Here is a 17474-nt window from a genome sequence, read left to right as displayed (position 1 = left end):
CGCAGGCCGACGCTCTAACCGCTGAGCCAAACCGGCCAGGGCCCACTGCTGCTTTTTGTCTAGCTGTGAGGTTCAGAACAGGGCATGAAGGCTCTCAGGCAAGCCCCCTGCTCCTGCCACAGGGCTGAGCTCCTGCTGGCCTTGCCTAGAGCTGACCAGAGCAACCACCCACTGGGTTTGCATCCCCGAAAACTTAGTAGTGGGGGGAGGCATTGTCACCGTCATTGTTGTCGCAGCAAACACTCCGTACTTAATCTGTGCTAGGTACTCCTCTAAGCACCTTCTACAGCTCACCTGTTGAATTCTCATCCCAGCTCTACAGAGGGCATCACCTATCCCACACGTACAGATACGGATAGGATACTGAGTTCAGAGAAGCTAAGGAACTTGCTCAAGGTCATTTGGCTATGAACCCAGGAGGTCTGGCTGCAGTCTGTGCTCTTAGAACGACACTCTAGCGCCTCCCCTGGAACAAAGAAAATAAGGGTGGTCCAGGGCACGGCCAGGGCGCAAGGCTTCTCCTGGGACGGTCTCTGTTGTGGACAGCAGCTGAGGCCCAGCTCGTGCAGCTCAGGGCTAGCCCCCGGCCCCACCTCCCACCCCAAATGTCAGCCCTACACTCCTCCCAGCCCCCAACCCGCCCACCCAGCCCCCGCCCTTCAGGGAGAAGCCCGGAAGGCTGACTCTCTGAGAAACTGCACATTCTTATTCCAGGGACAGAGAACATCATCTGAAGAGGCTGTTTAAATCATCAGATTAGACTAAGCTTTAAACCGGATTGGAAGTTAATTTTCCTGATAGCCAGTGGGGTGAGGGCTAGGAGAAAAGCCAGATTAGTTATACACAATCTTTTTTTTTTTGGAATAAAAAAAAAAAGACTTGAAAGGTAGAAAAAAATATATGTACATAGATAGGTGTGAAATGACTTACAGGAAAGTTAGAAAGGATGTTTCTAAGGGCTTTGGTGGCCCCAGGCTAACCTGAGCTCCCCGAGCTGCTGGAGGAGCAGCCTCTGCTTTCGCAGGGCAGAAGGGAGCCCGAGGTAGTGCAGGGGTGCTGTGCGCCTGTGGGGAGCTGGGACTAGAACCCAGGTCCGCAGAGCCCAGCTCCCGCAGTGCCTGGAGGCAGACCTTACTTTAACTTTCCAGGTGAAGAATGAGAAAATCCTTTCCGTGTCTCTTGTTTTTTACCAAGAGGTACATGAGGGTTTCGCTGGGACGTACAGCTCAGGGGGCCCCACCCATGTGCCCTCCTCCCTCTTTCTAGAAAGCAGGCTGCAAGTGCCAGGTACTTATCGCCTGCTAAGAGCAAAGTCAACCACAGCCCAGGAAGTGGGTGGGCAGAAGCCCCAGCTCCGCCCGCGGGCGTGCCTCCCGCAATGCTCCCTCCGCCTCCCTGTCAGGCCAGGCTTGGTCACCCTCCTGCGCTGGTTAGGAGGCGTTCTTTACTGTCTCTTCCCCACTCTCCCTCCTACATAAACTACTTCTAAATAAGATCCTTGTTTCAGGGTCTGTTTGTGGGGAGCCCCACACTGAGACACATCTTCGCAGGGTCTGCAGGGGTTCAGGCCTGGAGGAGCTGGTGAGCACGGAACCCCGGGGCCCCGAGTGGCTCTGTAAGGGCGCACCAAGTGCCCTGGAGGCTGGGGCTCAGGCCTTACCTCTGACGCTCAGCGTGATCCTACACTCACCCCTGCCACACAGCGCCCTCCTCTCCTGGCAGTTGAAACTGCCGTATCCACCCCCAAATAAGAGCCAGCGGGGGCACAGGGCCCGAATCAGGAGACTGGAGCCCTGGCCAGCTCTGCCACCAATTCACTGTGTGACCCTAAGCAAGCAGTCAACCTTTCTGGGCCTCAGTGTCCTCATCTCAAAGAAGAGGCTGGTCCCTTCCAGCTGATGGTTCTAGACCTGAAGAAATTCGAGTGGAGAGAGAGGCTGGGGCAAGTCCCCGAAGGTTTTAACAGTTCCTTGGAGCAAAAAGAAGGACGTACTAGAAGGTATGAGGAGCTACACAAGAACGGGCCGCACAGGCCTGGCAGGCTGCTGGCAAATGCCTGCTGGATGCACCAATGGGCAGCAGGGCAGCAGCAGCGCAGGGGCGGCCTCCCAGGCACTGCCTCAGGCCCCTCAGACTCCGAGCACCTGCAGCGTTTCCAGCCTCGGGACAGCTGCGGCCTCCACCCGCTCCTCCCTGGCACCGCAGGGCAAGGGCACCTCAGTTCTGGGGGCCTCGCGGGAGCGCTCCTGTGCCTGTCACTACAGGTAGGTGGTTACTTGAACAGGATGGTTGCTTTGGAGCGAGCGGGGGGACTTCTTACCCAGCACCCTCAGGGGGGGAGAGCAGGGAAGAGTGAGGGATGAGGCAATAAATGCCACATGCATTGAAAAAACAATGCAAGCCACCTTGGCCTCAGCCTCCCATATAGGCCCCTGACCTGCACAGGTCTCCTGGCCTGCTAACTACGGCTACACAACCCATTCTCCTCCCCTCTGGGCCGGGATCTCGCCTGGGGCAGTTTTCGATGCTCCTAAGGCTTTATGGCAGGTGCTGCGGCCCCACATGCACTAATGGGGCACACTGGCTTCACTCCGTTTCTCCCACCCCGGGCAGGGAAAGCGGCCCAGGGCCTGGTGGCACTGCTGGAATTTTAGGAAAAGTCTTGACAAGTGTCACCCTGGTGTCGGTGGTCTAGAACAGGGGATGGCCCAGACGACTGCTCCAGACCCTGGACACTGACGTGACCCTCGGAGAGGGTTGCCTGCTCCCCCAGCCCCTTGCTTGTGAGGACTCGGGACCCCAGGGCACTGCTTTCTTCACAAGTCTCCCAATGTAAATCTTCCTCATAAGTATTTATGATGCTGCAGACTGAACATAATAAAATGCTTGGAGATTATGGATGAGCCAATCAGAGAAAGCCAGAGTTCTCCAGGAGGCGAGAACGCGAGACATTTCACTCTTGCACATTAAGAAAAAAGCAGCCTCAAACCGTCTTCCCACGCAGCCCTCACCCCTCCCCGATAGCCAAGGACAAGGGCAGGCCCCGGGGCAGGCTGGACCTTCCTGGAGGAGCCTGAAATGCTGAGCCCTCAGTACCAGCTCTCTCCCCAACCTGGGGGAAGGAGGGGCTGCCTGGCAGCCAGGGTCCCACTGCAGACAGACCCTTCCCTCCTTCCCGCAGCTGGAATCCAGGGGAGACAAGCCCTCACTTGAAGGGTCTAAGGTGTGGATGGCGGCAAGGAGGCCCCGGAAACCTGGGGAACTAGGAGGCAGGGGGCCCAGAGGTTCCAAGCACAGAGGTGGGGGAGAAGGGTCCCCATTCTGATCCTGGCTCCACCCTCTTACTGGCCAAGTGACCTCTGTGAGCCTGTTTCCCCACCTGTAGAAAAGGTGGTAAGCCCCCTGCTAGGCTGTGCCAGGGTCAGAGGAGAGCAGGCCCCCAGGGGAGGAGGGCTCAGTGCTCTTAGAGGTTTTCCTCCCAGGGCCCTGAGGTGGCCCCCCTGCCACTGCCGAGCCCTCCTGGGATGGCTCCGACCTTCTGGGCTTCACAACCACAGAGGCCAACCCAGGCGACATGCCCGGCCAGGCTGCTCCCTGCCGGCCCTGTGGTCTTGGGCATGTCTTGGACTTCCACTTGGAAAACCAGTAATGTCACAGCCTCCGTCCTGGGCGCTGTGCACCCTAAGTGATATAACGGGGATCTCCAGGCACCACCCCTCGTCAGGGATCAGGTGACAACTCCAGATCAATGAGGGGCAGGGGATCTCCTTTATGCGAGCTGGGCTAGCCCAGCTGGACAAACCCGTCCCACGGCCGGCTGAGTGGACAGAGAGGATCATGAGAGGCTTGGAGGGAGAGTGGACAGTGAGAGGCTTCCGTGGGTCTGTCACATTTCCCTGTCCCTCTTCTTCCACCCTCTTCCTGCCCTCATATCTTCTCTGGAGCCACTGTGGGGGGCCCAGTCCTGCCCTCCAGGGGTGGGCAGTGCTGAGGGAACCCCTGGCTCTGCTCCTGGTGCCATTCCTCCACCTCCTCCAGGGGGCGCGGAGGCAGGGGGAGGGGGAGGGGGAGGGGGAGGCGTGGGGCAGGGAGCAGAGGGGAGGAGTACCCGAGGAGGCCCAGCAGCTCTGGTCCCAGCTGCAGCCACTCGAGAGACACCAAGTCAGAGCTACCGACCGGGCCTGCTGATTCCCAGAACCACGAGAGATACTCACTACTGGTCATTTGAGCCGCTATGCTTTGGGGTACTTTTTACACAACGGATCACTGGACTAGCCGCATAGCACAATGTTCGGCAAGACTGGCCTGCGCAGGCTCGGCACACACGGAGCTCCTGTGCTGCCCTCCCTTGTCCCGTACTCACAGCAGACATCACTAATCCATCACAGCCACTCCCCACAGCCACACCTGCCTTAGATGCCTGTTCAGCCCGAAATCCAGGCAATCACTACACATTGAGCAGTTAGGAAAAACAGATTCGCCATTAGAGAGCTAAGGTTTCAGTAGGCTGTGCCCAAGTTCAGGTTTATGAATCATGACGCAGCCACTGTTATCACCTAGCGGCCGCTTAGGGGAAATGCAGGCAAAGTAGCTAGAGCCGCTGCCTTGTAACCCTAAACTGAGAATGATGACAACAGCCACCCAGGGGGGTCTAAGGGCCACACTAGTTTTCTGGCTGTCTCCTAAATCATTCCTTCTTCCATGGTGCACGCAGAGGGAGGCTCCTCCCAGCCCCTCACTAACAGTGTTACAGGCTCCCCACTGATCCCTTTGTGAGTAGCTGACACATGAGCTGGTGTTACCAGCTCAGCACTGAGCAGTTAGGTGACCCATTCCCACAGCCGGAGCCGGGTTTGTGGGATGCCAGGCTCTTCACTTCAAACAGCTCTCAGAAACGCTTGGGAGACCAGCTTCTGCCGGACCTGCTCCCTGGACCAGCCCCCATCTAGGTGGTGTCCCTTGGCTGCAGGGCCGACAGTCCGGCAGCTGTGGACAGACAGGCTCCTGGAGAGGAACAGGGAAGAAACCCACTTCCCTACATGCCTCGTGCTGGCTGCTGCCGCTGTCGCAGCGTGTGGCTGGAAGTGCAAGTCCAGCGCCCCGACGGGCATTCCGTCCGCAGGGCCCGGTAACTGAGCTCTCAGTCTTCACGGAGGAGTCTGCGCTGCCTGGCCCCGCGGGGTGGCCACTAAGCAGGCAGAGAAGGGAAGTGGAAGAGGCTGGAAGTGAAGGCCGGGCTTGAGCGAGGACGGGAGCGACCTACCTGTTGACAAGCAGGAAGTTCGCCATGAGGCACAGCACGGAGGGCACGGTGGAGGCGATGGACAGGTAGCTCTCGAAGTAGTTCTGCAAGCACAGAGTGAGGCTGGTTACTCGGGATGGGGAAGGGGCCCACCGGAGCAGAGACAGGGCTCCTCTGGGTGGGGCTTCTCACTACTGTCTTCAGATCCCTACAGGTGACACCCCAAAACGGCATGGTCCTGCCCCAGCTCCAGCCTAGGACCACTCACTGGTCACTCAACACACAGACACCAGTATGAGCTGTGCTATGTGCCAGGGACAAAAGGAAGGATTGTCAAATAAAAAATGTCAAGAGCCAACCCAAAAATTGTCAGGTGAGAATTAATCAAAATTATACCAATATTTTTTTTTGTCAGATTGGCAAAAAATGTATGTGTCGGTGTGCCGCGGAATTCGAGTGACTGGTTCAGGGCCAGTGGGGAAAGGGCTGGAAATCGCTGCCTCGCTGTACCGTGCGCTCCCGCCTGTTCCCGAACAGTGACCCCGGGGCTGTAGGCTGGACCTGAAGGTTTCTTCACATCTCGAACCACCACAGGAAGTGATGCTAAGAGTGTGGCTTTTTATTTTGTTTTATTTTTTACGAAACCAGAGGTAGGAGCGTGAGCTCTGAGGGAAGTCCGGGCAGGGGAGTGGAATGAGGGCTGAGAGAATGGGAATGGGTGTGCGTTTGGGGGAAGGTCCCAGAGGACCAGGGATTTGAGTCAGACCTTGAAACAGAGGTCAGATCTCTCCTTTCTGGGAGTCTGATTGCGACGTGGAGGCCTTTTCAAGCCTGCGGAACGCTTTTGGGCTTTGAAACCTGCACCTTGAATGTAAGGTCACGCAGCCTTGCAATGAAAAGGATAATCACAGCGCATGGGGGCCAGGACCAGGAGCCTGAGGAACAGCACTCCTCCTTCGAAGTGCTAGTCACTGTTCCTCCCTGCCGGGCTGGGTGGAGCCTGGACGGCCCCAGGCTCTCAGTCAATTACAAGGGGACACAGTGCCTGGGCCCCGCGAGGCCAGGCAGGCAGGCACCAGGCGGGAGAAATGGAAAGAGGCCCTGAGGGGCAGATGGGGGCCAGGACCGCCCCAATGAGGCGCCCTCCGCTCAGTGGCTGCTGATTTCGCGGCAAGTCCTCGCGTGACCATCACACGGGATGCAGAACCTCTGTCTGTTCATTTGAGCAGGCTCAGGTTGCCTGACGTTTTAGGAATGAGGATTTCTTAGGTAATTGAATGTTCTGGTTTATTGATAAACAGAAAATTGTTCTTTTGATGTTGGAAAATTTAAATATTGAGATCTGAGTAAGGCTATGATGCTCTTTCTGTTGACTAAGCCAGTTTCTCTGCTTCACAAAGAGCACGCGGGGTGGAGAAATGAGTGTGGGGCCGGCGGCAGAACGGACTGGACCCTGGGCATCTTTCTTCTGGTACAGATGGGGGCTGCAGATGCTGATGTGGCCGACTCAGCACGTCCCGTGGGCCTTTTCTCTTAAACCTAATTTCTGATTTTTTTAAAAAAGTGTTTTGTTTTTTTTAACTTAGTTGCTGCTTTTGCTTGCAAATAGAGTTCTAGCAAAATGAGGTGTGGTGGGCAGACTCTAAAGATGGCCCCATGATCCCAGCCACCTGTGTTCACGTCCTGGTATGATCCCTTTCACTGAGTTTGGGCAGGACCTGTGACTGACTCGGTTCTACCAAGAGCAAACAGCAAAGGTGACAGTGTTTGATGATGTGTATGGGACTATATTACATGAGATGGTAGCACTCATCTTACTGGACTTTTTTATGTCTTCTGATGGCTTGGGGGAGGCAGGTGGCTATGCTGGGGAAACCCACGTGGCAAGGATTGCAGGTGACCCCGAGTTGCTGAGAGTGGTTTCTGGCCAACACCCAGCAAGAAACTGAAGCTCTCAGTCCTACAACTGCAAGGAACTGACTTCTGCCCACAACCCAAATCAGCATGGAATCGATCCTCTTCTAGTCGAGCCTCCAACGAGACCGCGGTGTTGGCCAACCCCGATGGCTGCCGTTTGAGACGCTGAGCTCAGGACCCAGCTAAGCTCCACTCAGACTCCTGGCTACAGACAATGTGATCATAAATGTGTGTTCTTTTAAGCTACTACTGAATTTATAGTATTCTGCGAAGCAGCAATAGACTCCTAATTAATGAGTTTCAGATAGCTGAGTTCATAGTAATCAGATGTTCTGAAATTGCAGCCTTTCTGTGGAATTTAAATCCACGTCCTTGCCCTGGCCAGTGTGGCTCAGTTGGTGGACTGTCATCCGTGCACCAAAAGGTGGCAGGTTGATTCTGTTCAGGGCACATACCCAGGTTGTGGGTTTGATCCCCAGTTGGGGCACATGCGGGAGGCAACAGATCCATGTTTCTTTCTCAGAACGATGTTTCTCTCTCTCTCTCTCTCTCAAATCAATACAAAATAATCTCTATTATTAAAAAAAAAACTCAGTTCCTCAACAAAAACAGGGACAATTGATCATGATCTTTTTCAGCCTCCTGCCAGACATGAAGGCCAGTCCGTCTGCCCTGAGGGGAACACAGGTGATGCTTCTGACTACATCAGTCCCCGGAGCCTTCCCTCGCCAAGTCCTCGGCTGGAATCAGAACCACGTGTGCAAGCGGCATGCATGGGTTTAGAAACTGAACCTAGTTTATGTGCCACCCTGGGTCTCCCGCTTCTGCCCCACAGGCCATCTGTGCTGCTACTCGGTCCCATGGTCATAAAGCCACTGCCACCGCTCCCCCAGAGAGGAAAGACCCCTGTGGCTCTGTGTGCCTGGGCTGCACCTGCTCCCGTGGCTGGGGAGGGGCCAGGTGACACTCTGAAGGGTGGGGTGGCAGTCTCATGTGGCAGACGTTGACCAATAAGAAGCAGGTGATGGGAAGGAGACAAGAGAGAAACTGCTGGCTCTTCCTCTCCCCCAACAGACCGTCCTGAAATGTGGTGGCTCCACGTGGTATCTTCGTGGTATCTTCGGAACCTGAACAGCCAGCTGTGTTTGGTTGGAAGCTGCGGCCGGCCCAGAAATATCGCAGCCGCTCGCTCTCTCCCTCCCACCCCGGCTCACTTCCCTTCCCCTGCACTCTTACTTCCCCAGGACGCTCCCGGGACGGCGTCCGCAGAGGGTGCGGCTCAGACCCCTCGGAGGAAGCATCCCCAGTGGGACCCTGCATCCAGTTCTTGGCATTTCCTTCCTGAGTTCATCTCACGTGCCTCTGAGGGTGTTGGGGCTACCTTCTCCCATCGTGCTCAGGGAAAGACGGAGACACTGAGTACTGCTTAAACTCACTGCGAGTAGAACGGTAAGAGTACTGTTCCTCTAGAGCGATCCGTATCGGCCATCCCACAGGGTGCTTTCAGGTCACGCAATGTCTGGGGATAATTCTCGCCACCTGGGCCTGACCCCGGAGAGCTTCCCTCAAAAGGCTCTGCTGTTATTTATCCCACCAGGGCCCTGCAATATGGTTGATGAACATGGCCTCTTCCTCTAGTGGTGACCCCAAGGATCCAAAGGCCAGCTGTGGCCACGGAGGAGTGGAGGGCAAGGGCACTGGGCTACCTCGTGTGACAGCAGAGGCTGTGCTCCGCACAGCCCCAGGGGACACCGTCCTGCGGACTGTAATACAGTGGAGCCCCTCCGAGTTGTGCCACAGGGCACCCTGCTCACATAGCCCACACAAGCTCGGCCACCCTGGGGTCAGTCTGGCTCTTGCATAACTGCAGGTGGAAGCCCATGTGTCATTCAGCAAGAAGGGAGGGCTGGGAGGCAGGTGGATGCAGTGACCAGGACACTGTGAGATGACAAGGCCTCCCCAGCTGGTGGGGGACCCAGACGCTGGTAACCCCATGGCCCTCAGTCTGGCTGGAAGGCCACTGCCTATCACTTCCTGTTTTAACCCAGCGGTTCTCAACTTCTGGGTGGCGACCCCTTTGGGGGGTCGAACGACCTTTTCACAGGGGTCGCCTAAGACCATCAGAAAACACATATTTCTGATGGTGATTCATAACAGTAGCAAAATTACAGTTATGAAGTAGCAACGAAAATAATTTTATGGTTGGGGGTCACCACAACATGAGGAACTGTATTAAAGGGTCGCGGCATTAGGAAGGTTGAGAACCACTGTTTTAACCCATCCTTTGTTTATTGAAGCTGTGGCAAGCCCTGTGTGTCCAACATCATGCTGGCATTTGGTGTATAAAATAGAACAGACAGGTGCCTGGTGCCCTCAGCATGTGGTCTGGCCTATTCCCACGGCTGTGGCACATGGATACAGGTGTGGGGGCAGGGGCTGGGCGCTCCTACAGGGGTTCCCTGGAGGACTGGGGGAAGTCTGCCAGACAGATATGGGGAGTGGGGTGCTAGTGAAGAGAGAAATGGGACTCCAAGAGGAGGGAACAGCCCCAGCCAGTTTGCTCAGCAGTTAGAGCATCGGCCCGCGGACCAAAGAGTCTTGGGTTCGATTCCGGTCAAGGGCATGTACCTTGGTTGCATTCGTCCCTGGCCCTGATCGGGGTCGTGCTGGAGGCAACCAGTCAATGTGTCTCTCTCACATCGATGTTTCTCTCTCTCTCTCCCCCTCTATCTGAAGATAAATGGAAAAATATCCTTGGGTGAGGATTAAAAAAAATTTTTTTTTTTCAAAGGGGGAAAACGGAGAAACATCTGTAAGAAAAATAAATTAATTAAAAATCAATGAGGAGAAGTGTTCCTTTGTCACCATGGACTCCACGGAACAAACCCCGAGGCTTTCCTCACACCAACAGGAATCTGCTGGGCTCAGAGCAGCGGACTGCGGTCTGTTCAATCTGCACAAGCTGGGGCAGAGGCAGCAACAGTCACTTCCCCCACCTTGCCCCTCAGGGTGCTAGTGAGAGACAGTGGCCCCCTCAGTCACCACTCTGAATTCTCCAACCTGATGTGAAGCAACGCCCAGCTCTGAGGAACAGAAAACTGCTCCTTGAAAGTCTCATCCAGTCTCCCTGCCCTTCACTCGCTCCCTGCACTCAGCAATTACCTGGGCTCAGGAGGGCTCCGCACTCGGCCACTGGCAGCAGTAACATCAAAGGTCATCCCGGGCACCTGCCAGGTAACCCGAGCATGGAAATGATAGCCCCGCAGAGTACCAGGTACTGACCTTTGATCAAAACCGCTTACATGTGGCCTGAACAGACCCAGTGCCTTTGCTCTTTCTTTGGACTGCGGGCCGATGCTCTAACCGCTGAACCTAACCGGCCAGGGCTGCTCTTAACACAGCCTGTAGGAGCGCGGCAGAGCTGGGACTGCTCCCACTTTACAGAAGAGAAGCCCGAGGCTAAAAGAGGTGGTGGCTACACAGAGGTGTATTCCTGGCGAGTGCTGGGGGCAGGACCTTCTGATGCGTGTGGGGAGATATTTACACCACTCCATAAACTGCTCTGGCTGAGGCTGTCCCCTCACAGACACACAAGCCCACTGTCACTGGCATTGCAGGATGTCACTGGGACGACAGGTGGCCAGGGCTACCAGTCCACGTGCCTTCCCAGCAGTGCGGAGGGACCAGCTTGCAGGCTCCATCAGAATGGCACCTTCCCTCTGCTCAGCCCTTAAGTGCAGGGGACCTGCCCAAGCCAGCAAATGATGGGAGTTTCCCTCTCCTCTGCCTGTTAACCCTTTCTTCTCCTTAAACCCCACTGTCCATTCTCCTGGGCATTTCCACAGGCCTGTGGATCTGAGTAGTGTTAGAAAGAAAAAACAGATTAAAAGAAAAGCGTTCGCTTCTGTCAGCCACCAAAATGGATGGACACGGTCCGCTGACAAGCACAGACCATGTTAAAGAGGATATTATAGCTGGGAAGCACCGGGCAGGCTTCCAGCCTCCCTCCTGCCTGCAAGCCCAGCAAAGCCCCCACGCCCGCTTGGGTGGGGGTGGGGTTCACAACCCAGCCTAGGGACAGACCCTGGACCCCTGGGGGGCAGTGCCAGAGGCCCCCCCAGGGGCCAGGGGCATAGAGGAGCCGCCTGCGGCCTGGGCACGGGCACTTGATCACTTTCAATGCAGAGAGAAAACTCATTTTCATCGGTCGCTCTGGCCCAGCTTGTGAACACCAGGAAGGGAAAAGATGCTCTTCAAACACAATTTAAGAGCCCACCAGAGCCAGCTGGCCAGATGTGAGGCCCGTCTGATGATGGGGAACGGGTCTCTCCTCCACCACGCTGAGAGGCTTCGTGCTAAGCGTCTCTTCTGGAAGAATTTAATTCCGGGCTCAGAGTCCAGGTAAAGAGGTTTCTGCGGGCAGGGAGGCCCTGAAATGAGCCCGTTTATCTCTGGCAGGCCCTGGTTAAGCTTCCTCTCTCCTGAATGCCATTTGGGCACTTTGAAATAAGTGCAGCGAATTAGTCACGAGCTGCGGCAGACTAACTTGGTGCCGCCGCGGCTGGCGAGGCCGCTCGGTGCAGCCCAGCCTCACCCGAGGCAGCAGAGGCAGGGGCTCCTGCGGGCGCAGAAAGCGATTCAAGCCTGGGGGTGGTAGCTCGAGGCAGCAAAGCGTTACCTGGATCACAGGGGCGTGAAATTGGTAGCAGCGAGCAGGCTGGAGCTGAGAATAGTTTGCCAATGCAAAGTTGCTGCCCTCCAATAGCCGAGCTCCGCGGCCTGGGTGGCTGCAGGGGAGACACCTTCGCCCTGGCATAGGCAAAGTCATTCCTGGGCAGGCCAAGAAGTGTCCCCATAAGGGGTGCAGGTGAAGTCAAATCCTATCTGCATGTTCCAAGGCCCCATGTTTGGGGCACTAGCCCAAGAAAGCCAACGGTGTGTGCCCAGGGGCATGCAAGAACTGAGAGGACCGCAGGGAGGGGGGAGGGGCAGTGCCTGATCCCAGGGCCAGACAGTGAGGGAGACAGGACTCCAGAACCAAGGTGTGCTGGAGTGGCCAGGGGCCTAAGGCAGACCAAAGCTGGTAAGAATCAGACAGGTAAGCCCTAGGAAGATGCTGGCCAGAGAGACCCAGCCACTCGGAGGACCGGGGCGCCCATCAGCCCTCTGGTGCTCGGCCCCATGCCATCTCCAGGGCTGCGCTTCGTGGGCACTGTAACCCTTGCTCTTTAATAGCTTGGAGGCCCTCCCCAGCTGCCATCCTTTTTCCTATCTCCGTGGCCCCCTCACCAGAGGAGGAGCCGAGTTCCTGAGGCTGTCTGGAATGAGCTCCCTCTGTGTGAGGGTTTCTGGGCCCCCCACCTCTCCTCTCGGCAAGACGGTGCTCAGCCGGCAGCCCACACTGCCTCCTTAGAGATGGGCACCGTGAGCCCTCCCCTTCCTTCCCTGCTGTTCCTTCCCCCTCTTCTTGCCAAAAGGCTCACTCAGGTCTCCCTCGGGCGAAGGAAAAACCCTCTTTGACTTCGAAGCCTCTGGCCACCAGGCCCCTCCTTCCCTTCACTCCAATTTCCCTAAAAAAGCAGCACACGCCCCCACTGCTGACGACACCCCCTCCCAGGCTGCTCTGGGGAAAACTCCTTCCAAGGGTCCTCTTTGCAGCCCACCCGCAACCGAGGCCTGGTCTCAGCCCCCTCACTCCTGACAACACACGCCACCCCACCTTTATGGGCGGAAGAGTGTCCCCCGACATTCATGTCCACCCAGGACCTCAGAATGTGACCTTATTGGGAAGTAGGGTCTCTGCAGATATAGTTATTTAAGATGAGGTCACACTGGATCAGGGTGAACCCTAAATCCAGTGACGGGTGTCCTCCTAAGGGGGTACACAGGCAGATCACAGGGAGAGGACCACGTGAGCACAGAAGCGGAGGAGGGAGTCAGCTACGTGGCCCCATCAAGAACGCCGAGGTCTGCTGGGGAGCGCCGGAACCCGGAAGAGGCGATTCGCTTCTTCCTACCGTATGTACATGTATGTGTGCGTGCACACGCGTGCAGGGCTGGGGCATGATCCTGCTGCCCCTTGAGTTTAGACTTCCATCCTCTAGAACTGTGAGGATAAAATTCCTGCTGTTCTAGACAGGTGGGTTGTGGTGCCCGGTAACTGCGGTCACAGGGATGCTCCCCACTTGGACTCACAACCCCCCTCCCCCAGCCCCAGCCCCCTCTTTTCTCTCTACCACCAGAGGTGTGTCCTGAGCCCCAGCCCTAGTTTCCTCCCCCCCTGTACCCCAGTCTTGCCGTGGGATGCCCACATCCCCTGGTTCCGAAGACCCCCATGGCTGTATCTGTCCCCGCCTCTGGACAATTTTCATTGTCTGCCAGCGTCCCTCCTGGATGGCCTGCTGCGCTCCAGCTCCAAGCTCCCAAACAAAGGCCTTTAAGAATCCGAGTGCCCCTCCCCAAGGCTCCTGGCCACCCCCATTTCCTCAGTGCCCCCCTGCTATTTTCTTTGGTTGCCCCTTCAGCCCCACTCAGCTCAATCATGCGGGACCACAGCCCCATCATCTGACTATGGCTTAGGTTCCCCCACCCCCACAGCTCCCCTGCCCGCCCTGGGTGCCAGCCACCCACCAGGTTCCCACCTCCCTCCACGCCTTTCCCGAGCTCCTTCCTGGGCTGGCTACCTCTACCTCCCCACTCCAAGCCCAGCCCAGCTGTCCTATCTTGTCCGCCTCACGGGGCCCAGGTACGACACCTGCTTCTCCACCTGTGACCTCACCTCCTGGCCCCTCCTTGGAGCTGCTCAGCGTACTGTCCTCTCTCCTTCAGACCTTTACAGGATACCTTGGGCCCCAGTTAGGTTAAATGGCGGGGCAGGTGGAGGTGCGGGAAGTGGGAGGGGACACTGAGGGACGGTCTCGGGCAGCAGGATGAGGGAGTCAAGAAGCCCTCTGAATGGCAAACGCCATGGTCACTGTGAGGCAGAGGGGTTGCCTGTCCATGTGGGTGGAATGAATGGAGGGAAGCCAATGGCAGTGGCTATGCACTTATCCCTTCACTTATTCACTCGAGAAATGTTCAAGGCAGTTGATCTCCGAGAGCTCGGTCACTTGCTGCACACATAACAGCTGAGCACCTTACAGCTGCCCAACCTGCGCTAGAGGCCGAGGACGCCATGGTGCTCTGCTGATGGAGGGAAAAACAAACACCAAAACAAGTAAACAGCAAACGGGGGGCAGGGGGCTGTATTTATCATAATAAAATGAAAAGAAAACCCAATCGTGGCGAGAACAGAGCCTAACGGGACTGATGTTGGCAAGGGAGTGAGAGCTGGCAAAGGCACCGAGGAGGTCAAGTCTGGACGGAGACCCAGTGATAAGCTATGCGAGGGGTGAGGGAAACGCACCCGGACGAGGGAACAGCATACTGGCCCAGAGGCAGGAAGGGGCTTAGTGTGCTACAGAGAGTGAGGGAGACAGTGGGGCCAGGCCAGGACGTCCGGCCTGGGCTGGAGCCGCGGCTGGTCCCTGAACAGCTGAGCAACGGTACCAGCACGCATTCGCGGAGCCCTCCCCACGCTCTGCTGCTCTGAGTGCTTCCCACGTCTTCACTCCCTTGAGGCTCACAGCACCCCTGGAGGGAAGACTCCTGTTGCAGACGAGGAAACTGAGGCTGGGAGACGTCAGGTACTTGCCCAGAGTCACACAGGTCAAACTCAGTCCTCTGTCCCCGGAGCTTGTGCCCTACTTGTCACAGTGGATGGCTTCTCTATTTTATGTTTTAAAAAGGTCACCTCTGCAGTCTCTATGAAAAACTGACTGGAGGGGGTGCCCTGGGAGCCAGTGGCCAGTGAGGCTGAGGCCGGGGTGATGGCTGTAAGGGGGAGACCTGGATGGACTTGAGCCATTTAAGGGGTAGAATTGACAGGACTTGCTGATGAATTGAATGAGGGATGGAAGGACAGAGGGAAATAAGGGTAACCCCTAACTTGCCAGTTCAACTCCTACTTGGAGTAAGTGGGTGTGCTGTTGACTGGTCAGGGAAGGGAGTCTGCACGGTGCGGTCTGGGCATGCCCAGTACAATAACGACCCCTGAGTGTGGGGCCCTGGCATAGCACCCTGGGATGAGGGTCTTCCCCCTGTTCCCTCTCCCCGCCAGCCTGGCACAGACACGACACACCCTCCACAAACACCGAGAGACTAACTCATCAACCCATATTCGCTGAGCTCAATAGACATTCCAGGCACAGAGGACTTCGTACAAACAAGTAGACAGATAATGCGTTGGGCAGTGATAAGTGTTAGGAGGAGAAATGAAGCAGGGCAGGTGCCTCTATCGCAGATCCCAGAACACCAGGGAAGGACCCTTCAGGGAGCCTCTAGTCCCGGAGTCAGCGGCCACTGCCCCTGGGGCCAATGTGCAGGTCTGTTTTTTGTAAATACTGTAACTCCGCTCATTTACGAATCGTCTGTGGCGGCTTCCACTACACGAGGGCAGTCAAGTAGCTGCGAGAGAGCATGTGGCCCCCAAGCCTCAGATGTTTATGTCTGGCCCTCTGCAGAGAAAGTGTGCCACCCTTGATCTAGTTTCTTCCATGAGGAAATGGAGTCCCGTCACCCAGCACCTTTGAGACCAAGTCAGAAACAGCCCAGCTCTCCTGAATCCCAGATCTTTCTACTGCGCAGGGTGAGCAGGGAAATGGAAACATCATTCTGTCCACCCTTCCACCCCTCCTCCGTCACACCTTCGCCAGGCTCCCTAGCAAAAGCCAAGCTGGCCTCTGACTTTTATCCTTTTGCTCCCCTCATACCCTCAGGCTGGAACCTTAGTAAGCAGAAAAGTGGCTCAAAAACAGGTAGAGGGAAGGGTCAGACACAGAGGGAGCCCCACGAACCCACACACAAGGGATCCCGACCTCTGAGGGGTGAGCCGGTCTGAGGCTCGGTCCCTGCAGAGGCTCGGGCCAGCCTGTCCTTCCTCTTCTGCAGCCTGACCATGTGCCAGGGCAAGGAGGAAGTGGCCTTCCAGGAAACCCCCCCTCCCCGCACAGCCGTCTCCTCGGGGCAGCGTCTGCAGCTCCCAGGGGGCCAACATGAGTCAGTGTCCCAAGGCAAACTGTGGGAGGACAGGGACCACGCTCTGTGGCATGTGAGTAAAGAGGAGGTGGTCTGGGCGCTCTGGCTGCTCTCTGCAGAAGGAAACCCATGAGAACCACCCAAAACAGGGAGCCCTTAGTAGACTGAGCCAACGCTTCCTCAGCAGACATGCCCTCTCCCCTCTGAGGAGGCTGTTAGTCTTTGGAGGTCCACGTGGGTCGAAAACCACATTGGCTGCCATAGGCTTTGGATGCATGCACGTATGCACGCATGCTCATGCACACAACACGCACACGCACACATCACAAACACACACCACAAAGAGCACCCCCAAGAGGCCAGCAAGGGCCCCTTCAGACCCCTCCCAGACAATGATCCCTGTAACGAAGGTGCCTGGCACAGACCCAGTGTGGTTCTGTTCTCTGGGTACTTGTGATGATCAATCACGTTAAGGAGACACATGAGCACTTAAGGCCCAGGCCATGTTCTAATTTGTCGAGGAAATCGCCTCTGGATTCTAAGGACGAGTGTGGGAGGAAATAAAATCGAAGGCAGGGGGGAGCGATCGATAGCCCAGGAGGGCCAGGGAGCAAGGCACAGGTGGGGAGACTGGGCCATAAGCGCTCAGGGAGAAAATAAAAAGAGAATTTGAGAAGTCTGAGGCCACCAACGGCATGACTGACAGCGTTTCAAGTCGGGTTTTTTCTCTCCCTCTGCAGGATTCAGCTAGAGCTAAAAACAGAAGGAAAAGCCATCACAGGTATATTTATTGGGAACGGCATGCTGGCTGGGTCTGCATTTAGAATCAGAGGGTGAACAAGGGAATAAAAAAAAATGACTCACTTTTGGTTCTAATTTTTAAAAATGATTTAGAGCCGCCATCCACGCTCTCTCTCCTAAGCCACTGGACAGCTGCGGGGAGGGACCCGCCCTCCCCACCTGGAGCCACCCACCTCCACCCTGTGCAGGGAGCACAGAGCCCCAACCCCAGACCCTGGGCCAACCTGCCATCTCCTTTTTTGGGACAACAGGGCTCAGGCAAAATCCTGTTTTAACAAGCTTTCATGGTGAGGCGGGTGGGAAGGGGTGTCTCACTCAGCACCATCCTTTGGAATTCTGCTCTTAAAAGTGTTACAAATGGTGTCTGTACCCCTCTTCTGTCCGGAGTTACGCTAGGAGCACCGTGGTCCATCTGCATCCAGGACGGTGTGCGCTTCTC

The 17474-nt window shown here is 56.3% G+C and overlaps 1 protein-coding gene across 1 annotated transcript in view; it reads right to left on the bottom strand.

Annotated features, from left to right (window-relative positions):
* The window catches only part of SLC29A3 (solute carrier family 29 member 3), a 40801-nt gene that overhangs the window by 11389 nt on the left and 11938 nt on the right, over window positions 1-17474 (bottom strand). The window contains exon 3 of the mRNA XM_036265651.1: window positions 5264-5346. Coding sequence (XP_036121544.1) covers window positions 5264-5346 — 83 coding nt within the window. The remainder of the gene's footprint in view (window positions 1-5263; window positions 5347-17474) is intronic.

The sequence above is a fragment of the Molossus molossus genome, unplaced genomic scaffold (assembly GCF_014108415.1).
Source record: "Molossus molossus isolate mMolMol1 unplaced genomic scaffold, mMolMol1.p scaffold_m16_p_17, whole genome shotgun sequence".
NCBI classification, from domain to species: domain Eukaryota; kingdom Metazoa; phylum Chordata; class Mammalia; order Chiroptera; family Molossidae; genus Molossus; species Molossus molossus.
This window is presented reverse-complemented; position numbering and strand designations above follow the sequence as displayed.